The sequence below is a fragment of the Schizophyllum commune genome, assembly GCF_000143185.2.
Source record: "Schizophyllum commune H4-8 unplaced genomic scaffold SCHCOscaffold_3, whole genome shotgun sequence".
In the NCBI taxonomy this organism is placed as follows: domain Eukaryota; kingdom Fungi; phylum Basidiomycota; class Agaricomycetes; order Agaricales; family Schizophyllaceae; genus Schizophyllum; species Schizophyllum commune.
In genome coordinates, this window is record NW_026089540.1 from 2,729,610 (window position 1) to 2,757,605 (window position 27,996).

Below are 27,996 nucleotides of genomic sequence, written 5' to 3' on the forward strand. Positions count from 1 at the left end.
ATCCCTCAAACTTGTCAGGCTTCCTCCCCGACTCCTTCCATTTGTCCCAATCCATCTTGCTCTCCCACTCATCCGGATCTCCCACGTGCCGTGGCCGCGTCCCCCTCATCTCCAGCGGTGGACACATGCAGGACATCTCGATCTCCATCCTTATGACCGTGAGCTGCTGCCCCAGGAGCCCGTATATTCGCGCGATCACGTCCATGTCGGCCGGGAGGGGCACGACGCGCGGCGCGTCCGGCGGCGGCGGGGGAGGAGGCGGAGGTGGTGGTGGCTCGGGCCCGGGGATCGGTGGACCGGCACGGGGCGGAGGCGCGTGCGGGGTGTACACCTGCACGAACGGACCCTGCGCGCGCCGCGAGATGCGGCCCTTGCGTGGGGCGTGGGGCGGTCGGGGAGCATTGGGAGGTGGGTTCGCAGGATCGTAGCGAGGGAGGATGGGGGCGGGAAGGGTGGTGTGGGCAAACATGGCATTATTGTGCGCGATGGGGACGCCGTCTTGCGAGGTGAGAGGGCCGGCAGCCGAAAGAAACGCGCCAGAGGGTACGACGGGGATGCCCTGGGGCGTATAGAATGTCGGGGGACCGTGGGATACAGGAGGATAGGCATCGGGTGTGGGGGGTAAGCCTGGTGCGGAGAGGAGGGTTGGGTACGCGGGGAAGGTGGGGAGTTCCAGTCCCTTGTCCTTGGTCACGCTGCTGACGATCGCTTCGAACCTGGCGTAGTCGGGGGATGGGGGCCGTGCGGGCCATGTTGCGGGACGCAGGTTGCATGTCTTGCGTTTCCTATGTAAAGAGGGAGTGAGTTGGCGTGAAAGACGTTGACATCGTCACGCACCGCTGCCTCGAGCCCGCGCCACCGGTGCTTGGACCGGCCTCCGCGTCGTCTCTTTGATCGCCGCGCTCTTCATCGCTGCTGCTACTCAAAGACCATACATCGTCCTCGATATGAAAGTTGGAGTACTCTTCGTGCTGCTCCCTCGTCACTGCGTTCGGTCGTGGGTGCTTGGGGAACCCCGACGCGTCGTAGGCATCGAAGTGCGCGTCATAGCGTGCCTGATGGTGCGGGTCGCTGAATGGGTCGTATTCCGCGTCGAGCGCGTCGAATGCGCTGCAGTTCGGGTCGTTGTAGTCGCGTGCGTCGTCGGCCTCGGAGCGGACTATTGACAGGTCAACCAACGACATGCTCAAGGACCGCAGAACGAGGGCGTTGAGTTTCCCCCTGGTTCTCAACGACGGCGCTCTTGCTTCGCGTCGATTCCGGGCATTCGAGGAGGCAGGGAACAAAGGCTGTCAGAGTCACCGTTCAAGGGTCTGTGCTGCGTGGCTGTGTCGAAAAAGTCGTGGGTCCGCCGCCGGGAAGTGCGTGACTTTCGGTTCCGGATTTGCCTTTTTGGGAAGGTTCAGCCGTCGTGCCGGCGCCGAAGTTCAACATTGCATGCGCACACCATCTGGCTTTGAATTCGGCAACGAGGGCTTCCATTCGGCACACCTGTAGCTTCCTTTCAGGCTTCAATTGCCCCTGTGAACGTACTGCTTGCGCGGCAGGGAGATGCCGTCATGCTCTATTAGGTGTATTCGCTGATGGTGGGACCGCGGACGCAGCTGAAGAAGCTTGCAAGATAAGGTCTACTCTGCTCCAGTGCTGTGGTCTTGACTCCAGGTGACGGTTTGGCTCCTGAATCTCTGACTTTTACAGCCCTTAGAGTCATGCTCATTCATTGCAGGGGTCAAGTGAATGTTCGAAAATGCCCAGAATCCGAGAGGGTTGAAGTTCGCGGCCCGAATTTGAAAGGGGCGCCGGCTCCTCTTCCAGCCTTTTTCTGAGTCGCTACTCTAGTTGCTCGCGCAGGGGCCCCGCCGAGGTACGAGGCAGGGGAAGCGTGAGCAATATGTGTTCGCGATGGATGGGCTGGAGTGCCGTACAAACAAGTACAAATCACGGAACGCAACGCAACAAAAAAGCGCTCCGCGCCTTTCGACGCGCGCAGCGCGTTGAAACTTCAAGATAATGTTCTGAAATTCTGCATGGGAGGTCAATAGGGTATGGTGAGAGAGCTAACGAATTTGAACGGAGATCCTGGGACCCAAAGTGACTGAGCTACGTTCCCTGTCTGGCGCCAGCGCGCCGTAGGCGCGCGGTAAGCCCCTGCGTGAGCCACCGTGGGTTCCCCACTTAACTATTTTATACTAGTCCGCACATTACTGCGCACTTCACACCAGTGTACAACGACACCGAGCACCGCTAAGTACGGTGGACACCTGTCTCCTGACGGTCCAGGCAGTTCGCAAGCCCTCGCATCTACTGCTTCTTGGACCCGATACTCGCCGTAAGGCAACACAAGGACCCATTACACAATAAGAGATCGTCGTATCTCTGATGTGGTACCTCGGCTCCCGAAAAGCATCTCAGGCCATGATGATCGGGGATACCCGACGTTGTAGGTCCACACCACGTGGAGGTTGACAGTGATTGGTGTCACATCTTCTCCCGCATCAGTCCTACTTTCCTCCTCATCATCACCCGCGCATCCTCCTCTTCCCGCCTTTCCGAGATACCCTCAACATCTCTCACTACGGGTGCGCAGACAACTATATTGAAGATATAGTACTGATCGCTACATAGCAGACTCTATCGGGGCTACCCTTCCCATCTCGCCGACTTTCCTGCTCGCCTTCCGTTGAAGCATTCCTGAATCTATGGAGCGGCGACCACGATTTATGCTCTTCTCACCCCCGCGCACCCTTGCAACCAACGAAGGCGGCTTACCGTCGAAGGCTCACTCGGCTCCCGATGTCCTCACGCTTGCGCGCCTCGGTCAACCCATCCTACCGATTCACCGTCGGTGCAGCTCGGACTCCGCTTCGCCGGCTCGTACGCCCTTACAACATGATCACCACGGTGACCCGTCTCTCACGAACGATTCACGATTTCTCCACGACTCGCGCGCTGCCTCACGCTATACTCCCAAATCGCAAGCCAACTCCGTCGATCACTCCGAGCTCGACTTGTCAGGCCTCCCAATAGGCGGGTGTCCTCGCCCTCTCGATAGCGGTCTCGCTCGAATACTGGATAGCTCCTTCACGGCGTCCGACTTGCCCGATACCTCCTCGGACCTCTTCGCCAGCCCTATTCCCCGCCTTCGCTGGTTTCCTTCTCGTGGTAGCGGCCGCTCGACGACAACCCCTCAGGATAGCCCAAACGCTCGCGGATCGCCACTACGAAGCACACCCATTCGTGGCGACATGACTAGCTTGTCGTGGAATACTTCTCGCGAACACACTCGGCAGTTCACCTTCGGCGTCGCGCCCTCTTGGAATGGCGAGAGCAGTCAGGATATCTTCTCCTCTTCGCCTCCGCGGACGCCGCGGAGACCGCGCGCGTCGGTGGTTGCGGTCAAAGGAGAGGCTAAACATACTCTCGAGGCGACAGACGATGCCCTTGGCGCGACAAACGACGTTGCCAGCGATCTCGAGTTCGAACCCATCAGCGAGCTCGAAGCGTCGCGGGACGTCTTCGACATGTTCCACCTGCAAGAGGATTCTTTCATCGAGGGCGCCGCCGAATCATCCATGCTAGAGCGTGAACAGTCCTTCGTGCAGTCATTCCTCCGGATGGCCGACGACGACGACACCGACGACGCAGCTTCGGAGACTTCCAGTGAAGAAAACGCAGAGAGCCCACCTGAGGATACTCGTGCGATCTTGGAGCAGCTCTTTCCTGATGCTGAAGGAGCGGCGAATACCACTGGTCTTGCTCCGCGGCAGCGCTTGAACTCTTTCTCTTCTGCGCTCTTTGATGTTTCGCCTGTCCTCTCGGCGATGCCCAGCTCCGCGTCTCTTTATGCTGGACCTCCACCTTGGCTGAAGGAGGAACATGAAGGTGCTCCGATGGATCACGGCCTGTCTGGTGCCGCCGCGCCTCAACGGTCTGCCGGTGTACGCGAAGACAACATCGAGGAAGTGACGGGCGACAATCGTGCGAACCGACCGACCATAGTCGTTCATGGCGTCCAGGCAGAAACAGCGCCTTCATCGCTCACTTCCGGTGGAGCAGCTTCGACGAAGGAAGGAGACGCCGTGGATCCCTGTCGGAGCGATCATGTCACCGATACCGTTGAAAGAGGACCGCCTCATATTTCCGACGAGTCCTCCGTCGCGTCACCCTCACCAAGCTCTACGGCCCTGTCTGACGGTGTAGTGGGCGTACAAGCTCAGGACATTATTGTCCAACAATCGCCAGGGCTCCTACATGCGACTCCTCCGGCTACGGTCAGAGAATTAGACGAGGACCTGCAATTCATCCTCGCCTGTCGTTTAATCGCCTCTCAATCTGCCGTGCCGCCTCCAGTACCTGCAAGACATCCGGCACGTCCCAATAGTGGGACGCTAGGACGAAGCGCAGCATCACAGGGACCCAGCGCACCATCCCATCGCCGCACGCCAGACATGCACTCATCGTCAGGGCGAGAGGCGCCCACGCCACGACGTGCGTGGTCGACAACCATGCCGCATCGACCCCAGTCGCTCGAGCGACGCCCAGTAGACGGCCTGTTTGCGAGCGACCCGTACGCTGCCGAGCGCGCGCGAGCGGTGTCTGCGCCTGTCGGGTGGGATGGTCGTCCGTTGCGCCCATTGCCATCGAGAAACCTCCTCAAAGCGGCGACTCTGGGTCACGCGCAGGCACGCTCAGCTGCTATGATGGCTTCGAATGCGGCCTCCGTTGTGCCACTTACAGTCGACGACCAGATAACTCTCGCCCTGCTGCAGCACGGCGATGCAGATTATCGCGCTTCTGTTCGCTCTTCGGTGGGACCAAACGGTAGTCGACTATCGCATACTCAACGCTCTGAGGCCGGAACGGTGCGCTTCAAGGCGAGCACCATTCGCACTCGATCAATCGCGTCCCCACTACCGCAAGGTCGCGTCACGTCGTTTGTTGAGGGGATGACGATGGAGGATCTCGGGTACGCCCCGACCGTGCGTGTCTCGATGTGTGGGATGCGGACGAGGACGCTGCCATTCGGGTGTGGGCCGTTGACAATCGGTCCCATTCATATTGAGCAACGCGCGCGCAAATGGAAGCGTTTCTGGAGTGTGGTTCGTGGGCGGGAAGCTTGAGGTGATGCAGGTCTGATCCTTCGAAATGGGCATGCGTGGGTACGCTAGGTGCCCGCTCCACAGATACAGGCTTTTTCGGACATCCTATGGTTACAACCCAGTAATATGGTGTGCAGTAGGCTGCCCTACAAATATTGGAAGTGGATTATTGCACATGGTAACCAATGCTGGTCTACCCATGTGGCGGCATCGGCTCTGGCCGATGTGATCGTTCGAAACCTAATGGGAACAATTGCAGGTCGGGAGAAGACCACCATGAACGGAATGGAAGCGAAAGAAGACTCCCGCGGGCCACAGCATGGTATCCGCTTGCGGGCGACGGTGAGAGGAATTCTATTGCCTGTCGCCAACACGGAACAATTGCGGGTGCCGACATGGCCCTAGCGCCGGCTACTGTGCGCTGCATATAAGGCTCGCGCTTGCCATACGCTCAGACTCCAGCGAGTCATCTCCTCCCACCCTCCTTTTGCCTTCCACGTCTTTTTTCCTCTCGTCCTCACTCTCATCCTCTTCGCCACTGTCATGAACTTCACCCCGATTCAGCGTCTTCCTGCGGAGCTTCTGGACTGTATTTTCCAGCTTCTCGTGCAGCAGTGGCTGCATGACCAGATCCATCCAAGAAAGCGCGTTGAGCGACACATCCAAGCCCTGCGTCTGACCCATGTCTGTCGTCGCTGGAGAATGATCGCCTCCAGACTACCCAGCCTCTGGCAGCACCGCGTCGTCCTTCCGTGCGTTCATACTTCGCCGGATGCCAACTGCGCTAGAAGGACAGAATGTCTGCAGCAGCTCTTCGACAAACGGTGCAGTCGTACTGGCTTGGAGCCGCTGGTTTTCTACAGGCGACTTCGCCCAACGGCCTCCAATTTGAATTTGCCCTGCGAATACAAGCTTGCCTACATTGTCCAGCATGTCCTGCCTCGGACGTCGACGCTATGGATGTCCCTTGACGCACTGTCGGCTTGCGTATGGGCGAGGGTCTTGCCGGTCACGGTCGCCTCCTCCTCCTACTCTTCGTTGCGATTGATGACTATTCAATTCGACCAAGAGAACTCGCAAACCCTCAATCAAACTCAATGCAGGCCGGTGTGCAGCGCAACTGCACCGTGCATGACCCATGCAGTTTCAGCGCGTCACGAACTCTATCGGAAGCTCCGTGTCTTAGCCTACCAGCATGTGTGCCATTTTGTATGGTCCGACATCGTTCACTCTATGCCTCCGCAGATAACCCCAGTCGACTGGCATATCCTTCGTAGTGCACGTCTGAACGTGGTCCCTGTTGACTTCTTCATCGCTATCGCCCATGCAACCCATCCAGCTCGTCAACTAGAGTGTTTGAGGATCGGCGGCGTCTACTCTTTCCCGGGGCCATTTCCCTGCGGCACGCCAGTCGCCGAGAACGTGATCCTTGGTCCCCATACGCTTGCGCTCGAAGGCTCTGGCGATCTTGATACGATCTTCCATACGCTGAACCTGGAGGCCCTGCAGAGCCTGGAAATTCGGTGCCAGAGATGGTGCTCATTCAGCATTAAGGAACTCAACTCTTGCATCGGTCGTACCAGACGTACTATGACCAAGCTATCCATTGATCATCAGTACGACAACGAGCTTGACGAGGGCGACTTGGTAGCACTCTTGGCCAACCCGACCCTGCAGGACCTCACGGAGTTGCGATTGCACTTTTCCAACTTGAGCTTTGGAGACAAGTTTTACACGAAGCTCACAGCCGGCTTTGGACGAAAACCGGTCCTTCCTAAGCTGCGCGTGCTGGACATCGGCACATGCGGCGTCTACACCGATGGGAAGCTGGGACGTATGCTGCGTTCACGTCGTCCCGGAGGATACCTGCATCCCCTCGTCGATGTCAAGCTCGCTTTCAGCGATGAGGAAGTAGACCATTGGGGCGATGACGTTTATACCCTTTGGGTGGCCAAAGGGGAGAAGGGGTCCGAGGGGTACGTCAAGGATAGCCCCGTCGTGCAGCAACTGCCATTTGTGCACATATCGTGTTACGAAGTGACGGAGTCAGACTTGGAAGACAGTGAGGACGACGACGAAATCTCGATCAGCTCAGAAGTCGTTAGAGCAGAGAATGAGGCGTCATCTGTCACAGTTCAGCTTGGTGATGAGCAAGTAGAACTCCGCGGACTATATACTCAATAGTGGATGTATGACTCGTCGTTCTCCCTGGACCTCATTTACTCAAAACTCATACTAGTAGTACCAACGAACTCGCTCTCATTTACGACCACACATGACCTCTTATATAGCATCGCCTACGTTGTCTTTCCTTCCCCATCCCAGTAGGTCGCCCCAGCAGCGCCACATACGCTCAATGACACGCAGTTTCTCCCTGCGGCCAAGTTCTGGGTCCTCCAGATCGTCGACATCCTCAAGGAAGCCCTCGCGGATGCGAGAACCGCGCGGTAAGCAGCGCTCTCCGTAGCCACGAAGGTGCGTCAAGGACAGCAGAAGCAGACCCGACGTCAGAGGTGTAAGTTCATGCGCGACAAGGAGGCGCTCGATACGGCTGAGGAAGAAGGTGAGATATGACCTGGACATGGTGGGGGAATTGCTTACCGCATGACGAACCAGGCCTGGACGCGTTCGCTGCGCGAGCCACCAGTGCGCGAATATATACTTCCGCGCCGAGCATTGCCATACAGACGCCCGGTAACACCACCCAGGAGGTAGACGACGAGCAGGGCGGGCGCGACACCGACAAAGGCAAAGGTGAGCTCTTGAGACTTGAGTAGGCGGTCGATGCCCGAAAGAGCTTGGTCGATGTCCACCTGGCATGGCCGTCAGCTGGCCTGCAAAGACCCATCTAAAAGAAGAACGGACCTTTGCCTTCTGCACTTGCACAAATACATTACGAAGGAGGGAGCCCGTGAGGGCGGAGCGCAGCGGTCGACGAATCTCATCTTCGTACATCTCCATAACGGGAGTAAGGTCCCCTACGCGGACCTGAGCAGACAACCGCTCCAGCTGATCTTGCGTGTACGCGAGCTTGTCTCTGGCGAGAGCGAGCGTCATGCGTTCCAGCGACTAGGGCGGACGTCAGTACCGGCGGTTACCCATGAACCATGGACGAACCTCGATATCTGCTTCCACAGCCTCTTTGTGAACAAGCATGCCTCCACCTTCGCCTCCGGAGCGCACCGTGCGTATGACATCCTTAATCGGTTCGAGTAGGTATCCTATGAGAAAGCCTCGCGCGGTCTCCTTCGCGTCCCGCAGCATCTCGAGGAGTGCTTCGCGCGAGCGCCACGCGTATCCGCCCAGCGCCAGTAAGACGGGCGGCGCTGCAGCGAAGACGGGCCACATCCGTGTCCAGTATCCCGGACGCAACAGGCCAAGTTCGTGAATACGCATGCGATGCGCTGCGGCTTGGGCTGGCAGCACCGTTGTACACAAGGTCGTAAGCTCGGGAATCAGCTCGGCGGCGCTGGCGTCGACGGCAGCCTGCGTCTGTGCAGGTGAGCCCATACGACGGACAAGCGCGGCGAGTTCTTGCTCTGAGGGTGCGTCACGCAATGTCGTGCGCATGCCTGCGAGGACACCGAGCCTCTCCGCGCGCTCGTCGCGCAGGCGTGTGAGCTCAGCGCGCTTGAAGCGGCACTCCTGGCGAGTAAGAACGTGAGGAGCAGTGACTATAGTAGCCAACGCGCGAAGGGGCGCTGAGGCTGCGCGCATGGGGTCCGCTGTTGGTGTCGGGAACACAGAGGCGAGCGTAAGCGAGAGGGGACGCGCCTGGTGGCGAAGGTGAGGGAAGGCAGCAGTGAGCAGCGCTTCCGGACGAAGGGCGCGGGCTTCGCGAGCGAGGAGGTCCTGCACAGACGCGAGGCTGACAGGCAGGTTCTCGGCGCGGAGGGCGTCAAGGACGGTGCTGAGGACACGCGTCACGCGCGTCGGGAGGGTCTGCAAGAGGTACAAGGCGATGCTTGTGCTCGAGCGCGCTATGTCTGCCCACCACTCCGCGTCCTCCTCCGCCTGAGAGGCCTGCGCGAGATGTGCTTCCATCGTTTCCGCGTATAATTCGACCACGATGCGATGGACGACCGCCTTGCGGATGGCTTGTTCCTCTTCGTCAGAGGCGGCGACTGCTGCTACTCCGTCTGAGTCCAGACGGGTGAGAAGTTCCAGCTGCTCTTTCAGGTTGATCAGGGATCTAGGGTTCTTGTCCAAAGAGCCAAGTATCCCCTTCAGTGCTTGTTTCCGAGGCGTTTCCCTGGTCGCAACCGCCACCGCGAACTCGCGCTTCTCGTCACCCGGCGTCGCAGGCCGGCTAACCGTGAGCGGCTGCACATAATGGTCGATGAACTGAGTCGACATGTTCTGCGTCGCAGGGCCTGGTGAAGGTAAAGGAGAAAAGAGAGTCAAGGCCTCGTGACGTCACGGACGTTTTTGAAGCTTTTCTGGATGTAAGAATCAGCAAGGTGAACCACATAATGACATCCGTAGGACCCAGCCAGAAGAATTCCGCACGTCAATTGGAGTGGACGCTCACCGACACCGTGGGTTCGAATGAAAGCACAGGTCCAAGTACCTCTATTCGAGCGCGTGCCCGTTGTGCGCGACGGAAGTCTTAAGTGATAGGCAGATGCAGAGTGTAAGATAATAGCAGGAAATTCTCACCAGTACCAATCAATGTGTTCGAATGTTAAGGTCAACTTGAACTTGCCAGAGCGACGGTCGCGCGCAAACTCGGCGGCGCACGTGTTTGCTACTTATCACGTGTATCGGTGATCGCCGAAGTTCAGAATCAATTCGTTGCCCTGAGAAGTCCGTCAACCTCACCCTCAGCGCTTGCGTTAGTAGAGCACATACTCGCGTGAGGTCAGTCAACGGGCCCGAAGGAGCCTCATGCCAAAGAAGCAGAAGGCATCGTCGGTCGCGGTAGATCACGCAAAGACGCCGACAACGCGGCCCGACGTGCAATTCGGAGGAATCGTTGATTATCTCGATTCTGGCCTCTCATGTCTCTGGAGTCATATCTAATTGCAGGAGATATATGTTGTACAGCAGCACACTTGTTCGAGTTCATCAGCACCGACATACAGCAGCCTCAACATTCTGGAAAGCGTCCATAAGCAGCTCTTCGTGCTGGATCACACAGAGTTACAGGGTTCAGAACATAGAGCCCTCAGGCGGCTGAGGGAGCTTCCGGTTGTTGAGCGAAGCCATTTCCCTGTTGCGACGAGGTTAGCGTCGGCTCAAGCACGTGCATGAAATCAGGGCGCGGCGGTGACTCGACAAAGAGAACATGAAAGTCTACGTACCGCCGTATCTCAACTAGGATGCTCTCGATGCTGCAGCTGCGGTTCCAGTGGCTGAGGACGGGGAGCTTGTGTGGGTCGACGGTGCCGTCAACCTGAGAATCAGCGTGAGCATGCGTTCATTCCAGTTGGAGACACAGATGAAGGACGAGGGCGAGGGGGCGTGTGATAGATGAAAGGAAGTATGTAGGGAACACGCACCTGGTTTACGAACGGCAGGTTTACTCTGCTCAGGAATTGGACCTGTGGGGGCTTGTTCGGGTACTCGTCCCCGCAGGTGATCTTCAGGGAGTAGATGCGGTTCTCGTGGACGGTCTAGGTGGCGGAGAGAAGTCATATGCGCGGCAGTAGAGAGGTGTTTAGTGCGCGGAGGGAGGGCAGAACGAAAGCATCAGGTCAGTGAGTAGATCATTGCTTAACGTCGAATATACGCACATGTCCTGGCCCGATGATCGTGCCGTTCCACTTGCTCATCATCATGTCATCGCCGTCCTCGAGGCCGTACGAGCAGGAGCCATCGCCGATACCCTTCTCACCCTTCTCGAGCTCCTCGAGCAGGCGGAAGTTGCGCGGGACTGTATCATGTGTGTGGCGCGCGGAAGGATGTCGATGACCAGGTAGATGTGCAAAGATTGGAGGAGTGGGACGCGCGAGGGCGAGCAAACAGATCAGTACAGACGAATATTTCTGTGTAGAAAGTACGCACTTTGTGCCATCTTGAAATGTGTATCGGAGGTATAGATGGATCAAGGGTGGATGGGCGCAAGATCTGCGAGCATCGGAGGGGCCACATTAGCGAGCTCGTCAGACCACAGGAGACGAGCAACGCACCAGAAGACGAGCACGTTAGGTTAGGAGAGGAGGGTATCCGCAAGTCGTCACAATACCTGTCGAGCGCTGGTCAGCGAGATCGGGACAGTGGGCACGCGAATGCCGCGCGCCTTGAGCGAATGGTGGCGTACGGTCTGCACCACAAAGCTTACACCTTTGTAAGATCAGGAGCACGGCAACTGGTCAATGGAGGCGCCAATCCCTGCAGATAAAGGCTCGAAGATGGGCGTAGATGTGAAGCTATGAAGAGGCACGGCTCGCGCGCTGTTCCGGCTCGCGCGTGGCCGAGGGTATGCCCGATTGGGCAAGTCCAGCGGATTCCATTGTATTCTGCGCGATTGGCATCATACAGGGACCGAGCAGGAGCTTTGGCGCTTGCGGAGGAGCTGCTCAGGTGCAGAGGGTAGCTTACGGGCTTATCTGGGCAGAACTCCGGCCACCAACGCCTCCGTTCGGGTCGCGGCGAGCCGCCAGAGGGCCTGGAGGCCTTTACATTCTCAGCCAATGAGGTGCAGCTCCGAGGACGCCTTCCATCCATCAGAAGTATCCCCTCAGTGTTCCTTTGAATCGCTCTGGTCTTCCCTGGTGTGGAAGAGAGCGGGGAGACGAACTTCAACCTTGTCGCACGGACGTATGACGGCACTGACCGAACTTCCAAAGCAGGCAACTGAAAAATACAATGCCGATCAAAGCGTTCACTTTTCGCGTTCCCTCTTCCCCTCATCATGGCGCACAGGGACCCGCTGGCGTTCAACGTCAGGCGGCAGACGCAGGTTTTGCTGGAAGCTCTACCAGAGGACACAACCTTTGCAACAGAAATACACTCAGCGCGATCGCACACAGAACTCTTCGACGCGCTCTCTAGATGGCTAGCAGCCCCTTCGCTTACCTGGCGCATCGCGACCACATTCCGCCCGATTCTCGTTGATCTATGCGCGAGATGGCTTCAAGGCACACAACCAACCGAGGAGCAGCTCGTAGCTCTCTGCTTCCTCGTCGAAATCCATGAAGAGCTCTTTCCGTGAGTTTTGCCTGTCCAGTCACCTTGACTCGATAGCTGACGCGCGTATAGTGTACTCTACCGGGTACTATCAACAAAACGCTTCGAGCACGGTCCGCTCAGCGACATCAGCAGCAGCACGGAGCGCAGCCGCGTCCATCGCCTGCTGCTAGCATACTACCGTATCATGCAGATCAACCGCGAACTTCCCGGCCTGCAGCGGTGGTCCCTCAGCCATCTCTCCAAGTTGATGTGGAGCGAGAATCTCGACGGCGGCGCGAGACTGCTCGCCATCCGCTGCTATGCGCTGCAGAGTGGGATGGGCGAGGCGGAGCGCGAGCGTATCGAGAAGCAGATTTTTGGAGAAGTTGGTGGGCCGGACTGCCCGCTTGAATACGGAGTCGATGAGCAGGGCAACACCATCATTACCGACGGCTGGCTAATGCCGCTTCGCGAGCTCCAACGAGTGCAAAATGCGCGCAACGACATGGTAGCCGCGCCATACGACTATTTCGAGGGATCGGAGGACTCACCAGTAGATGAAACTGTGCTATGGTCAGCGACAAATTCTTCGGTGATTGTTCCTATCATACTGACCTTACTTCAGTCCGAACGTGGTTAACGTCAACGGCATACTCCTTGTCAAGGACGCGGGCACCCCATCCCCTTCATCCCTCATCCCCACGGACTCGGTCAATGGTGCTCTGCACGAGATCGCCACCTGCATGTCCTTGCGGTTACCCATCCTCCTCACATCGCCCCCTTCATCTGGCAAGTCCACGATACTCAAACATCTCGCCGGTTTACTTCACCCGACCGTTAAAAACCAGATTGTCGCAATTCAGTTGGCCGATACATCCCTCGACGCGCGCGCCCTGCTTGGGTCGCATGTCTCATCGCCAACACGGCCTGGTACCTTTGAATGGCGCGATGGTGCCCTCGTCCGTGCTATGCGCGCTGGCCGATGGGTCGTACTGGAGGACATTGACCGTGCCTCCGCGGAAGTTCTCGGTGTACTTCGCCCCCTCGTTGAGTCTCTGCGCGTCGACAAGTGGATAGGCGGACGTGCTCGCATCGCTGTTCCCGGTCGTGGGGAGGTCATCGCACACGATGCCTTCGCACTCTTCGCTACTCGTTCTGTGCGCGGGTCAACAACCCCACCTGCCTTTCTCGGCGCGCACAAGTGGTCGGAGGTGGTCGTGCCTGCACCTACGGCGGCCGAGGTGCACACGATCGTAGAGGCGCGCTTCCCCAGACTGCGGGGCGCAGCCGCGAATGGTTTTGTCGCTCTCTGGGATGCAGTACGTGCTCTTGGGCCCGCGGCATCTGCCCGCGACGTCGGTATGCGCGAGCTGGAGAAGCTCTGCGCGCGCGTTGAGCGTCTCTTGCCGCGCTCGTACGAACCGTCGGACATGATGGACGTCGACAATGTCGGCCTCCCAAGCCTATTCCCGAATCCCGCCTTCCGCGAGGACGTCTACCTCGAGGCGCGCGACATCTTCTTTGGCGCGGGTACTACCACTGCCGCCGCGCGTGCGCAGTCGGATGCCATCGCCATCGCCATCGCCGAGCACCTCGGCATCGATGCGGAGCGCCGGGAGTGGGTGCTGAAGGGCCGGGTTCCGGACTTCGAGGTCGAGAAGGACGTGAATGGGGAGGCCGTTGGTGTGCGCGCGGGGCGGACTTACTTGCCGGCAAAGGCGAAGGAGAGCAGGACACCATTGGCGCCCCAGAGGCCGTTCGCGATGCATCGGCCGGCGGTGATTCTGGCGTCAAGGTTGGCGACGGCGGTGTCATTGGCAGAACCGCTGTTGCTAACGGGCGAGACGGGAACGGGGAAGACGAGCGTGGTCACGCATCTGGCGGGGTTGTTGCGAAGACCTTTGGTGAGTATATGCGGCTTGATCTGTCGCGTCCGACGAGGATGCTAATGCATATACATAGGTCACTCTCAACTTGTCCCACCAGACGGAGTCAGCGGACCTCATCGGCGGCTTCAGGCCCGTGGACGCACGGATACCGGGCTCGGAGCTGCAGGGGCGCTTTATCGAGCTGTTCGGCGCGACGTTCAGTCGGAAGAAGAACGAGAAGTTCGAGACGGAGGTGCGGAGGGCGGTAGCTGAGGGGCGCTGGAAGCGCGCTGCAGGTCTTTGGAAGGAGAGCGTGCGGCTGGCGAGGGATCGGATACGGAAGCGGAGAGAGGATGAACAGGGCGAGACGAGGTGCGTAGATTTGCGGTCGGATCGAGCGTTGCGGCTGATGGACTCGGTAGCAGGGATGGCGAGAGTACGCCGCGGAAACGACGGAAGGTGGAGAAGGCGCCGGAGGAGCTTTGGGCGCAATTTGAGCATGATGTGACCGACTTCGAGGCGCAGCATGTGCAGGGCAACGGCAAGTTCGCGTTCGACTTCGTGGAAGGGCCACTGGTGAAGGCATTGCGGGCGGGTGACTGGTGCGTTATCATCTCATTTGTCAGGATCACTTTCTGACCTTCTGCAGGGTGCTCCTCGACGAGATCAACCTTGCGTCTCCGGAGACACTGGAATGCGTGTCGAGCATACTGCAAGACGCGACCGGCTCCATCACTTTGACTGAGCAGGGCGCGTTGGAACCCGTACCTCGACACCCCGACTTCCGTCTCTTCGCCTGCATGAACCCGGCTACAGACGTCGGCAAGAAGGATCTCCCTCCCCACATACGCTCCCGCTTCACCGAGATCGACGTTTCCCCACCCGACACCGACCGCGACACCCTCCTCTCCATCATCGAGAAGTACATTGGTGCAGCCGCTGTCGCCGACAAGCCCGCCATCATGCACGTCGCGGACTTCTATCTCGCCGTGCGCCAGATGGCGGAGGAGCGACGCATCGCAGACGGCAGCAACAAGCGCCCGAACTACAGCATGCGCACGCTGGCGCGAGCGCTGATGTTTGCGGCGGATGCGGCGCCGGCGTACGGGCTGCGGCGCGCGTTGTGGGAGGGGTACATCATGGCGTTCACGATGGTGCTGGACGGGGAGAGCGCGGATCTGGTGACGAGTGCGGCGCGGACGCATATCTTGGCGGGCGTGCGCAATGTCAAGTCGCTGCTCAATCGGGAGCCCGTGCCGCCGACGTCTGGGGAGCATCTCAAGTTCGGTCCCTTCTACCTGGAGGTCGGACCCCTGCCCGTCGACGGGTGCATGGACTACGTGATGACGCCGTCGGTGGAGGCGAAGCTCATCGCTTTGGCCCGCATCGTCACGACGCGCCGCTTCCCTGTCCTCATCGAGGGTCCGACATCCAGCGGGAAGACCAGTGCGGTGGAGTACCTCGCTCGTCGTACCGGTCATCGCTTCGTGCGCATCAACAACCACGAGCACACCGACATCCAGGAGTACCTCGGCTCGTATGTGTCGGACCCTATCACGGGCAAGCTGGCCTTCCGCGATGGTCTTCTCGTCCGCGCTCTCCGTCGCGGGGACTGGATAGTCCTCGACGAACTCAACTTAGCGCCCACCGATGTCCTTGAGGCACTGAACCGTTTGCTCGACGACAACCGCGAACTCGTCATCCCCGAGACTGGCGAAGTTGTCCGTCCGCATCCACACTTCATGCTCTTCGCCACGCAGAACCCGGCCGGTCTCTACGGCGGTCGCAAGGCGCTGTCTCGTGCGCTTCGCAGTCGTTTCCTGGAAGCCCACTTCGCGGACGTGCCTCGCGCGGAACTGGCAGAGATCCTGTGCCAGCGGGCTGCAATCGCGCCCTCGTATGCGGAGAAGATCGTGGCGGTGTTTCGGGAGCTGCAGGCCAGGCGTGGCGCCGGACGGGTCTTCGAGAGTCGTGAGGGCTTTGCGACTCTGCGCGACCTGTTCCGATGGGCGGGGCGCGGTGCCATTGGTTATCAGGCACTCGCGGAGGATGGGTATATGCTACTGGCCGAGCGCGCACGACGGGACGACGACCGGACCGTTGTCAAGGAGGTCATCCAGGACGTCATGAAGGTCAAGATTAACCAGGACGCTCTGTACGACTTCGACACGCCCGGCAGAGATATGCGCGAGTTCCTTGGTTGTACCATTCCCAACGACCCGAACCTGGTCTGGACACGTGCGATGCGGCGCCTGTTCGTCTTGACGGCGAGGGCGTTGCGTTTCAACGAGCCTGTCCTTCTCGTCGGCGAGACTGGTGCGGGCAAGACGTCGGTCTGCCAGATCCTTGCGGGAGCAACCGGTCAGGAGCTGTGTGGCGTGTCTTGCCACCAGAACACGGAGACAGCAGATCTGATTGGTGGCCTTCGTCCAGTTCGCAATCGCCATGCTATTGAGGCGGCAATTCTGGAGGACGTGCAGCAAGTGCTCGCAGGTCTGGGAATGGAGGAGACGTGCGACACCGTGGATGCCCTTCAGGCGCGGTTGGTCAAGATACTCAAGTCTGGCGGTCTGGATGCGGAGGCTGCAGAGCGCGTTCGAGGTCTTGTGCTGCGAATTACTAGTGCGAAGGCCATCTTCGAGTGGCGCGACGGGCCGCTTGTCGAGTCGATGAAGCGCGGCGACGTCTTCCTCCTCGATGAGATCTCTCTTGCGGACGACTCGGTTCTCGAGCGCTTGAACAGCGTTCTGGAACCGTCCCGGATAATTGTCCTCGCCGAACGCGGCGGTGATGCTATCGACCACTCATCCGTCACTGCGTCCGAGTCCTTCAAGCTCGTAGCGACGATGAACCCCGGTGGCGACTACGGCAAGAAGGAGCTGTCGCCTGCCCTTCGCAATCGGTTCACGGAGGTCTGGGTACCCCCTGTTGACGATCCTCGGGATTTGGAGTTGATTGTCGATCGGTTGTGGAAGCACGACGAGCTTAAGGCTTGGACGAAGCCCTTGTTGGCCTTCGCGGACGACCTGTGCAGACGTGTTGGTGACCGGACACTCGTCAGCTTGCGCGACATCTTGGTACGTGGCAGGTCAATAAGCCACTTATCTGTACTGACCGCCAACTAGGCATGGGTCAGTTTCTCCAACGCGGTCATGGACTTGGGACTGCAGTATGCGCCTTCCCCTCCTGAGATCTTCGTAAGTCGACCACAGTGATCCGTGCATCCTCCCGCTCACGGTATTATCCAGCATCATGCCGCGCGCATGACGTTCCTGGACGGACTCAGCGCTCTCCCCCAGCTATCGGCCTACTCTCGAGCCTCCCTCTCCGAGATCAAAGCCGGCGCCATCGCAACTCTCCATGCGCTCGCACCCATCGCAGATCACGTTGCATCCGCCCCCTCGTACGACCCGGCACAATACGTCCAGCTGGGGTCCTTCGCCATCCGGCGGGGCCATAAGCCTGCATCCTCTCAAGCGTTCAACCTACGTGCGCCGACCACTCAGGACAACGCTATGCGGGTGGTACGGGCTTGTCAACTGCCGAAACCTATCTTGCTAGAGGGTAGTCCCGGGGTGGGCAAGACCAGTCTCATCGCCGCCCTTGCAGACATCTCCGGACATCACCTCTGCCGTATCAACCTCTCAGATCAGACTGATCTTATCGATCTCTTTGGGTCAGATTTGCCAGTTGAGGGTGGCGCGCCGGGAGAGTTTGCGTGGAAGGACGCGGAGTTCTTGAAGGCGCTACAAGAGGGAGACTGGGTTCTGCTCGACGAGATGAACCTGGCACCGCAGGCCGTGCTTGAAGGGCTGAACGCTGTCCTCGATCATCGCGGGTCCGTGTACATTCCGGAGCTGGGGCGCAGCTTTGTTCGGCATCCCAACTTCCGCATCTTCGCCGCCCAGAACCCGCTGAGCCAGGGTGGTGGGCGCAAGGGCTTACCCAAGTCTTTCGTCAACCGCTTCACCAAAGTTTACGTCGAGGAGATGACGCCTAGCGACCTCTTCCTCGTCTGTCAACACCTGTACCCGGACATCGACGCTGGTCTCCTTAACGCCATGATCGATTTCAACGCCAAGTTGAACGAAAAGCTCGCCACGGATACCACTTTCGCGCGCGCGGGCAGCCCATGGGAGTTCAACTTGCGCGATGTCCTGCGCTGGGGCGCCGTATTGAAGTCGCAACCCCCTGGTACCCACCCCGGTGCCCTTCTACGCGCCATCTACCTTCAGAGGTTCCGATCCCGTAACGACCGCGATCAAGCTCGTCAAATATTCGACAACGTCTTCGGCGTCGACTCGGCTTCTCTCGAAACCCTCGCCTGGTCCGTGTCTCCTGAATTCGCTCGCTTCGGCCGGTTCATCGCACAGAGGAGCAATTATGCGTCCTCTACACGTCCTTCGCGCGTCCTCAAGATGCATCTGGCCGCATTAGAGTCCGTCGGGCAATGCGTTGCCCAATCCTGGCTGGGAATCATCACTGGCGAGCGTCATTGCGGTAAGACAGAACTTGTCAAGACGATGGCGGCCATGACGGGCAACGAGCTCACTCACATCTCCATCAACCATGCTACTGACACCATGGACATCCTCGGTGGCTTTGAGCAGGTTGACGAACTCGGGCAGCTCAAGATTCTTGCGGAAGACGTCCTCAGCCACGTCGACACCTATCTTCGGTCAAATGATGGTTCGCATTCGAGCGTAGTCCTTTGTCGGGATCAACTGAGGACAACGATCGATCGGGGCGCTCCTGCGGACCAGATCATACACGTCGCCAGCGCTTTACAGGACTCCTTGGCGAGTACGGACGCGGACATTTATATCTTGCCACTGGTTCAGAGGCTGCAAGACACGGCCAGGTCTCCGCCATCGACTGGTCACTTTCAATGGGTCGACGGCCCTCTCGTGCAAGCTATGAAGAAAGGGACCTGGGTGCTCTTGGACGGTGCCAATCTCTGCAACCCCTCCGTCTTGGACCGTCTGAATTCACTTTGCGAACCGGGCGGCGTACTCACTCTCAGCGAACGCGGCCTTCTGGACGATCAAGTCGAAGTGGTCAAGCCTCATGCTCGTTTCCGTCTCTTCATGACCGTCGATCCTCAATATGGCGAGTTGTCGCGTGCAATGCGCAATCGTGGAATCGAAATTTGCTTGTCCTCTGGTCCGCTCGCGGACGACGGTGATATCCTTCAGCAATACCTCCGGCTACCCATGGGCGTCACAGACGCAATAGGCCCTGTTCGGAATTTCGACAGTATTCGTCGAGGTATTGCGACATCTCCGACGCCCCGACCGCCATCGCTAGTTTCTACTGGGCGAGCACTCGACCAAGATTCGCCGTTGTCATCTCTGTCCGATTGGTTCTGTAGCCCGACCGCCTCGCGACAAGACGCTCGCCAACAGTTCGTCGCACGCTCTACAATCCCGACCTACGCCCTGCAACTTCGCCGGAGCGACCCGTCCCTTGCGCCACCCGGGGAAGAGTGCACGCAGAAACTGCTCTCGAGCATGAGAGAGAAGTACGCCATTGTTTGGGGAGTGCCACTTGCTTATCTCGTCTCGCAGGTTAGCTCACGCATCCTCTCCTCCAAGGCCTTTTCTAATATCTATCATTTTGTATCTACGTCGTATAGCCAATGGATTTCTTTCTCAACGCATATCCGTGTGAAGGCAGCAAGCTCAAGGTGGACGGGTTCTCGGACCATCGCATCGTCGCAGCTGCGTTAGACGTCGCGACCACCTTGGGGTACGCGGCAACAGTGGATGAACGGAAACTCGCCGCGCTTCATCGGCAGTCCTCGAGGCACATACCCGTCATCGGTGCCGCAAGCCACCTCGTACAGTCGGCAATGGAATGCGGACGCTTGGTACTCGACAGCGCTTCGCCTTCGGTGGTAAGCAGCCTTTTCCTCTACCCCACGGGCACGCAGTCAATCTTACTCCCGCACAGATTAGCCTCGAGACTGTGTCTAATTTCTTGTCCATATCGCAGTGGCTGCGGTCAGCTATCGAACGCGACGTTTTCGATTACTCAGCCGTACAAATCGCCTCGCGATGGCTTTCACAAGCCGTCGACGCGGGATCACCGTCTTTCGATGCTCTTGTCGGAGCTGTGCAGGAACTGCAAGACTGCGTAGCTTTACAACGGGGAGCCGGTCTGGAAGAGTTCTGGTCGGGATTCCTCGTCCAAATTCCAGCGATTGACCGCGAGGCCGCCAGGAGACTCGCGCAGATGGCCAGCGAGCTCAAAGTGACAGCGCACGCGTACGGTAAGTGACATCCCGTCCTTTAGTCAACTACATAGCCTGACCGTGCTTGCAGAAGTACGGGCTCAAACCATGCGAGTGTTGGCCTTGGGCAGCCTCCCGGGAGTTGCTGATGCCCAAGACTTCGATCTCGCGTCCTTATCCCGCTTGGTACACGAAGCCGAAAATGTGTGTTGTTTTATCTCACGTGTCATTGGACGAGAGGGCTTACAGTCGCAGATGTTGCAGAAGGAGCACGACGAGCATCTCCATCAGTCCGGCGTCGATTTGCGACCATCGGCCATGCTCTCTCAATTGAACACGCTCTCGCACTCGTCTTCTATGGTCAGTTATTTCTCCCTGACGCTTTTCATTTCCCATCATATTCGTAGGACGTCGCATATCTTCTCAATACCTTGTGTCGCCACACTCGGACAGACGTGAAGACCTTGGTGCCGTATCAGCATTTGCAATGGGCCCTTCGGGCAGGCAAAGGTACAGACGCCATTGAATACCTTTTACTACAGTGCGCTCATAACATGCCCAGACACTACCCTACTAGCGACGTACGCCTTAATGCACTGGCTTGAGGAGCTGTGGACCGTCGAATTGTCCGATGTAAGCATTCTATTGTCCACGACATACAACGTATCTCATCGTTACGGTCATAGGAGTTGGCCGGCCCCGCGCTCGTCTTCTACCCAGTGCATCTACACGCGGTCATGAAGACAAGGTAGACCGTCTTGTATACCCACGTCCGTTTCTCGCTCATCAATCGTCGCAGATACTGGCATAAGTACTCGCTAGGCTCCGCCTCCGTTATGGAGAACGATCTGAAAACACAAGCGGGGCTATCACGTCTTGCGGCCAGGGTCCACAAGCCAAGGCTGCAGCAATTGTTGGACCTCCTAACTACGTCCCTGGCGATGGTACTTTCTTCCCTTGCATAATGTCCGGATCTGCTGCTGACACTTGTCAGGTCGAACGATGCTTCTCGTCGTCGATCCTGGAAAGGAGAGAACGAACTCTGGAGAACGTACTGGCAGGACTGTCTGCAACGTGTGGCCAGCATTTGCTTGATGCGGTCGAACAGAGACTGCGCGCTCCGTTGGAGGCTGTCGTTCATCAGGCTTCGCCGTCGCTTACGGAGGTCGGTCGCTGCTGGATGGCCGTCGGCTGGCTGGTGATCGATCTTTTTGTACCCGATACGCCAGTGGATCCCGTCGCGTGGTACGAGTACTCCAGGTCGTTTGTTTCGGACAAGGAAGCGTTTCTCGACGCGCAGATCGACCTTCATTCTCAGCTGCAATATCTCTCCACCGGCGAGCGGGGCAATGCGATGATCGACTATCTGGTCCAGCAAAGGAACGCAATGGCTGGCGCAATGCCGAAGAAGATATCGGTGCAGCGCAAGCCAGACGTCGGTCGCGTCAACGCATTCTGGTCGGAAGTCCACCAATTCCAGAACCAGCTCCTGTCCGAAAGTCGCCTATCGACGTTGATGGACCAGCTGGCACTTGGCGACCCACAGGCAATACACACGGAGGAGACCCTCCAGGGTTCGATGCATGGTTTCTACGAGCGCCTTGCCGGTATCTACACGGATCTCCAAGATCTTACTGGCCCGCTTCAGTTTGCCATCCTACACCTCCGCCTTGGGCTTCGACTGCTTGCTTTGGACGGCGCCCAAATGACTGTTCGACGCTCGCTAGGAGGCATTGGCGCTGCCGTCGCTTTTCCATCCATCAAGGCTGCCACTAGCCTGACCGACGACGTGGAGGCCGCGCCTCCGTCGGGTCTTCTATCTCAGCGCCTGCTGCTGTCATTGTCAGCCTCAGACTTTGAACAGGCGACTGGAATGCGGAACAAGCAGACGTTGATCAAGCTTGAGTCGTTGTTCGAGCAGCTCACGCGCTTGTGGCTCATCGAACGCGCCAAAGAGGCGGACGCTGAGAAAGCCCAAAGCACCTTGTATCGTCAGCACGCCACAACACACGAAGATCTCGGCGACGCAGAAAGGGAGGCGGCCGAGTTCAACGAGCTCTTTCCGCAGTACGGGGACGATGAGGAGGCCTCGACGCTCTCCGATCACGGTCCTCAGACCTCCAACAAGAGCGGCAACATCGGTTCCGCCGCCGACCTGCACATATCCATGTTTGCAGCCTTGCTCGACGGCAATCGACGGGCCGGCGTGGAGTTCCGAGCAGCGCGGATATCGTTCCTGTCGTCCTTGTTCGAGGTGGAACAGCACTTGCCTGGTACCCTTGACGAGCAGTCGACGATGCTACGCCTTGACATACTCACTGAGGGTATCACCCGACTCCAGCAGCGCGACGCCGGTTCGCAGCCGTACAACTTCTACACCGATCACAATATCTCGGAGACGAAGAAAGCCGCGGAGGTTGTCCTTGCCATGAAGGAGCGCATTTCGGAAGTCCTGCAGGAGTGGCCCGAGCAGATGGTTCTCGTCAACCTGCTCGGCCGTTGCGACACGCTCCTGGCCCTTGCGCTGGACAGCCCTGTCGCAAAGGTGCTCAGCGCTCTTGAGCAGCTCCTCGTTCAGTCACAAGACTGGGAGATGTACGCCAACCGCGAGAACACCCTGAAAGCACACCAGCAGAACCTGACGGCACTCATCGTGAGCTGGCGAAGGCTCGAGCTGTCCTGTTGGCAGACTCTGCTGGACTCGCAGGCTTTGTCCTTCGCCCAAGCAATACCCGAATGGTGGTTCCGGCTCTACGACGCGTGCGTTCGTGGCGCCTTGGATGCCGCATCTAGCGAGGATGCGCTCACGGAATTCTTGGTCAAACTCCTTCCGCTTGTCGATGACTTCGTGCGTACCAGCGCTGTCGGCCAATATGCGGCGCGCCTGCAGCTTTTGCGCGCCTTCGCAAACTACTGCGGCGAGTTGTCCGGCGTCAAGACGGGTCTTTCACGCGTCGCCCTGAAGCGGGTCCGCTTGCTTCTGTGTGCTACGCTTGCGTATTACTCGCTTTCGTCAGCCAGGGTCCAGAAATCATTGGAAGAGCAGCGACGCCCTTTGGAGAAGGAGGTCAAGGACTTCATCAAGCTCGCCAGCTGGAGGGACATCAACGTCCAGGCTCTCAAAGAAAGTGCAACCCGGACGCATCATCAACTGTACAAGATCATCCGCAAGTTCCGAGATGTTCTACGCCAGCCTGTCGACGCCATGCTGAACCCCGACTTCGCCGACAATACAGGTGACGATGCCGCTGTACCTCCTCCGAACAACGCCCAAATTCCCGATGGAGCAGAGGTATCGTTCCCGGCGCACGATCCATTGACGTCCAGCGATCATCTTCGTAACATCGGCCAGACCTACGCGCGTTTCCGCTCTCTTGTTTCCTCCCGCATTACACCGTTCCACACGTCTCTAGCGTCATCATCGCTTCAAGACCTTTCCGCGACGATCATCGAGACGCAGAAGGAGCTGGCGGCGGAGACTGCACCCTCGGACCTCCCGAAGGAGAAGCGCGAGAAGTTCTACAAGTCTCTGCTGGTTCGCAAGCGCAAGGCATGGAGTGATCTTCTGAAGGAACTAAAGCGCATCGGCTTCAGGCAGAACGTCAAGCCTGACGTATTGCGCCTGCAGGCCGACTCCCGATGGATTCGCGAGCAACCCATGATGCCGCCCGTGGAGGGTCGTGATACACAAAGGGCAGAGTCTTACTTCCTGCGCCTGATGGGCTGCCTTCCAGCTGTACGAGCTGCTGTCCCCGACCATCATGCGGATCTGTCGACACGGGAGCTTCAACGTGGAATGGGCTTCCTCGAGTCTGTCTACGAATACGCGCTCAAGGCTCGCTCGGAGTACGTCGCTTACCTTCTACTTCTTGAATCTTACTTACCCCATCGACAGTCTGGCGAACACGCTTCAGGAGTACAACGCTTTGACGAAGTTGCGACAACGTCTGGAGTCTCTTGCGGAAGCGGACGTGGCTGTACCGTTGCCTGCGAAGGAGTTGGTAAATCTGCGCAAACTGGAGAACACGCTCTTCGGTCTAGCCAGCGCTCTAGGCGAGGTGAAGGATGGCATCCTGACCTATATGTCTTTCGAGGACACTCCTGTCGCCCCTGTGGATAGCCTCGTGGCAGCCTTCGGTGAAGGGGCAGCGCAGTGCTCTTCACAAGCTGCCGAGCTGAGAATGGTCGTCGACAATATCGTTGTCTTCTCAAGCGTCACTTCAGGTACGCGCTTCTGGCCATCTGTCCGACTAGAGATAGGTATTAACTCCGAATTCAGAAGAACGCATTGCTTTGCAGCGGGGTGCGCAAGTCCTGAGCGACATGAGGAACCTTCTTCGACGCTCATCCGAGGAGGCACCTCAGATGCGCTACCTCTTCGACCCCGTCTGCGAGTGGGTCGACGCGCAAGATGTGCAACCGATCGACCTTCTGAACACCTCTGCCTTCCTGCCAGCCGACCGCAGCGCATCCATCGTCGATACTTTGCTCATCAATGTGCAAGGTATACTCAGCCAGTGCGATGCCGCGCGGAAGACGCCACAAGAGGATGAAGACGACGACGACTTCGCCCGCCGCGACCTGATTACGTTGCGCGCTCTTACCAGCCAGCTCAAGCTCGAGAAGGTATCCAATGCCGTACAGGAAGCGTTCGCCAACTGCGATGCGCCCAGCGACGATTTCCTTCGCGACGTGCGGCGCGCTCTGCCCTTCCTGCGCGCGTACGAGACGGTCGTACAAGTGCATATCGATACCCTCGCCGGCTGGAACAAGGCGCTCTTCAAGCTCGCGTATGTCCTGTGCATCCTATTGCGCGCGCTCGCGACCCAGGGCTTCTGCCGACCGCCTGACGTCGAAGATGACGGCGAGGGCGGGGACAACGCCGGCGAGGCTACCGGCGGTATGGGCGTCGGCGAAGGCGCAGGCGCGGAGAACGTCAGCAAGGAGATCGAGGACGAAAGCCAGGTGGAGGGACTGCGCGGCGAAGAGGCGCAGGACGAGCGTCGGGATCAGGGAGGAGACGAGGATGACGACGCAATTGAGATGAACGAGGACGTCGGCGGCGCACTGGAGGATGTGCCGGACAGGGGAGATGATGAAGCGGAGTCTGGTGACGAGGAAGAGCAAGATTTGGACGAGAAGATCGAGGACTTGGACAAGTCGGATCCGGCGGCTGTCGACGAAAAATTGTGGGGTGATGAGAAGGGACCGGAGGACGAGGGAGGGCAGGATGATAAGATTGGGGACGACAGGTCGAAGGAGCAGCAGCAGGACGAGTCGGAGGTGGTGGCGAAGGAGGGCGGGGATAAGAAGGAACAGAAGGGGGAGAAAGGGAAGGATAAGGAGGACGCGAAGGACGAATCGGCGGAGCAGCAGCCGGAGACCAAGCAAGCGGAGGACGAGGCGGCGCCGGACCAAGCGGAGGGAGAGGAACAGCCCAGCGCGGAGGGAGCACCGATGGACGAGCATGTTCAGGACGCGAATACGCTGGAGCTGCCGGACGACATCGACATGGACGACGTGGAGAAGGAGCAGGATCAGGACGCGGAAGAGGACTTCGGCGACGAGGAGATGGCGATGGAGGAGGATCAGGGACCACCCGAGTCAGATGGCGAAGTCGACGACAAAGAGGGCGGGAAGGAGGAGACCAAGGACGGTGGGGACGGCGAGGAGGATTTCCCAGAAGACGAGTCCATGGAGCCTTCGATGCAGGTCGACGATGTCCAGGAAGAGTCTGCGGCGGACGATGATGCTCCCGATGGCGAAGCGCCTACCGACCAGCCAGACGTCACGGAAGGCGAGGGTACAGACCAGATCACGAGTGAGGGTAGACCGGACGCTGGTGCTGCCAGCGCATCCACGGGACAGGGTGCGTCGTCCGCCGGGCAGCAAGGTCAGCAGGCAGGCGACCAGGAGATCAATGAGGAGCAGGCAGCAGAGTACGTTGAGCCTTCACGGTGCATCAAGTGCGTGGCTAACAATGTCTTCAGGGCGACTGGCGAGCAGCAGGAGAATGCAGACCCTAGCCAGACCGACCAAAATGCCGGATCCCGTGCTCAAGGTGTTCGTCAAGGTGCCGAGCCCTCCGTCGGCAACCCAGCAGACGATTCCCTAGACCCCCACCGCAGCCTCGGCGACGCCATGAAGGAAATCCAGCGCCGGTTCGACGAGATCCTCCGGTCCGACAAAGCCCAACAGCCGCGGGAAGCAGCACCAGACGCCCAAGCCGATCAAGTCGAGTACCTGCAGCCCGAGGACGCCGACGCGGACATGCAAGCGCTCGGCCCAGCGGGCGAGGAGAAGGCGGCCAACTTGTCCGAGCTGAACGTGATTCAGGGCGACGACCTGATGGACGAGACGACGCCGATGGAGCTGGATGACATCAAGCAGGACGAGCAGCATGAGCAACCAGCTCCCTCTGATCGTCGTCCTCAAGCCGAAGAGCTGTCCTCCGCACCCAAGCAAACCCACCTCGAGGATGCGATCATGCGCTACAACCCGTCCGCAGACGTGCCCGAAAGTGTCGCCCTTGTCCAGAAGTCAGAGGATCACGACGGTCACGAGCAAAAAGATAGCGAGGAGAGGGATGCCGCTGTCGAGGCAGAGCTCCGAGAGTGGGTCTCCTCCGGGCACGCGGAGAACATGGTCGACCACCTCTGGCGCCGCTACGAGCACCTCACGCATGACCTCTCGTACGCCCTCTGCGAGCAGCTGCGCCTCATCCTCGAACCCACCCTGGCCACCCGCCTGCGCGGCGACTATCGCACGGGCAAGCGCCTGAACATGAAGAAGATCATCCCGTACATCGCGAGCGACTATACCAAGGACAAGATCTGGCTCCGGCGCACGCGTCCGAGCCAGCGCGAGTACCAGATCCTCATCGCGCTTGACGACTCGCGCTCCATGGCGGAGTCGCACTCGGTGCATCTCGCCTACCAGACGCTTGCGCTCGTCACGAAAGCGCTGTCGCGGTTGGAGGCGGGAGATGTCGCGGTGGCGAAGTTCGGGGAGGGCGTGGACGTACTACACGGGTTCGACAGCGGACCCTTCACAGACGCGGCGGGCGCCAAGGTCATGGACGCTTTCCGGTTCGACCAGCGGGCGACGGATGTGCTCAAGCTCGTACGGGCGAGCCTCAACATGCTTCAGGCGGCGCGTGAGCAGCGAGCAACGGGCTCTGCGACGGCGGGCGATCTCTGGCAGCTCGAGATCATCATCTCGGACGGGATGTGCCAAGAGCACGAGCAGCTTCGGAGTGTGTTGAGGCGCGCGGAGGAGCAGCGGGTGATGGTCGTGTTCATCATCATCGACTCGTTGCAGAACCCGACGGCGGGCACGACAGCGGGACAGCAACCGGGGTCGATCGTCACCATGGACAAGGCGGAGTTCAAGAATGTGGATGGGAAGATGGAGTTGCAGTTGCAGCGGTACCTGGACTCGTTCCCCTTCGAGTACTACGTTGTCTTGCGGGATGTGGAGGCGCTTCCGGACGTTCTTTCGACAACGCTCAAGCAGTTCTTCGAGCGCGTTACAGGGTCAGAATAGATGTACAGTATAGATAGAGCCATCGTAGATTTGTGGTACAGGCTTCACGTCCGAACTGTTGTTATATGTATGAATCATGTCGCTATCGGCATCGTCTTTCGCACCCATTCGATGGAGCTCCGAGATGGGATTGGGCTAT

At 58.8% G+C, this 27,996-nt stretch overlaps 5 protein-coding genes across 5 annotated transcripts; 3 read left to right on the forward strand and 2 right to left on the reverse strand.

The window, feature by feature from the left end:
- Positions 1-3,245: 3,245 nt before the first annotated feature.
- Positions 3,246-3,893, forward strand: SCHCODRAFT_02444595 (uncharacterized protein; the record flags this gene model as incomplete). Its single annotated transcript, XM_003033954.2, has 1 exon — positions 3,246-3,893. A coding segment is annotated over one exon (648 nt), but the record flags the coding sequence as incomplete, so codon positions are not given.
- A 2,439-nt stretch (positions 3,894-6,332) lies between these two features.
- Positions 6,333-7,283, forward strand: SCHCODRAFT_02698293 (uncharacterized protein; the record flags this gene model as incomplete). The annotated part of the gene is made up of 1 exon (XM_050346916.1): positions 6,333-7,283. The coding sequence occupies one exon, from the start codon at positions 6,333-6,335 to the stop codon at positions 7,281-7,283; it is 951 nt and encodes a 316-aa protein (XP_050201813.1).
- SCHCODRAFT_02616323 (NCA2-domain-containing protein) lies at positions 7,170-9,844 on the reverse strand. The gene is made up of 5 exons (XM_003034553.3): positions 9,631-9,844; positions 8,217-9,538; positions 7,965-8,168; positions 7,701-7,912; positions 7,170-7,650 (listed from the first exon to the last, which is right to left on the reverse strand). The coding sequence occupies exons 2-5, from the start codon at positions 9,453-9,455 to the stop codon at positions 7,383-7,385; spliced, it is 1,923 nt and encodes a 640-aa protein (XP_003034599.1). The 5' UTR covers positions 9,456-9,538; positions 9,631-9,844; the 3' UTR covers positions 7,170-7,382.
- A 212-nt stretch (positions 9,845-10,056) lies between these two features.
- Positions 10,057-11,467, reverse strand: SCHCODRAFT_02616326 (UBC-like protein). The gene is made up of 7 exons (XM_050344751.1): positions 11,362-11,467; positions 11,231-11,286; positions 11,106-11,168; positions 10,835-10,974; positions 10,601-10,714; positions 10,403-10,494; positions 10,057-10,311 (listed from the first exon to the last, which is right to left on the reverse strand). Exons 3-7 carry the CDS (start codon positions 11,113-11,115, stop codon positions 10,251-10,253), a joined length of 417 nt encoding a protein of 138 aa, XP_050201814.1. The 5' UTR covers positions 11,116-11,168; positions 11,231-11,286; positions 11,362-11,467; the 3' UTR covers positions 10,057-10,250.
- A 482-nt stretch (positions 11,468-11,949) lies between these two features.
- Positions 11,950-27,961, forward strand: SCHCODRAFT_02616332 (P-loop containing nucleoside triphosphate hydrolase protein). Its single transcript, XM_050344752.1, has 20 exons — positions 11,950-12,251; positions 12,303-12,785; positions 12,838-14,116; positions 14,175-14,452; positions 14,503-14,682; positions 14,730-17,157; positions 17,206-17,277; positions 17,329-19,647; positions 19,716-19,976; positions 20,033-20,351; positions 20,404-20,516; positions 20,568-20,672; positions 20,720-20,822; positions 20,875-20,945; positions 20,999-21,060; positions 21,112-21,256; positions 21,307-24,158; positions 24,208-24,536; positions 24,592-26,251; positions 26,303-27,961. The coding sequence occupies exons 1-20, from the start codon at positions 11,956-11,958 to the stop codon at positions 27,855-27,857; spliced, it is 14,910 nt and encodes a 4,969-aa protein (XP_050201815.1). The 5' UTR covers positions 11,950-11,955; the 3' UTR covers positions 27,858-27,961.
- The last annotated feature ends 35 nt before the right edge of the window (positions 27,962-27,996 follow it).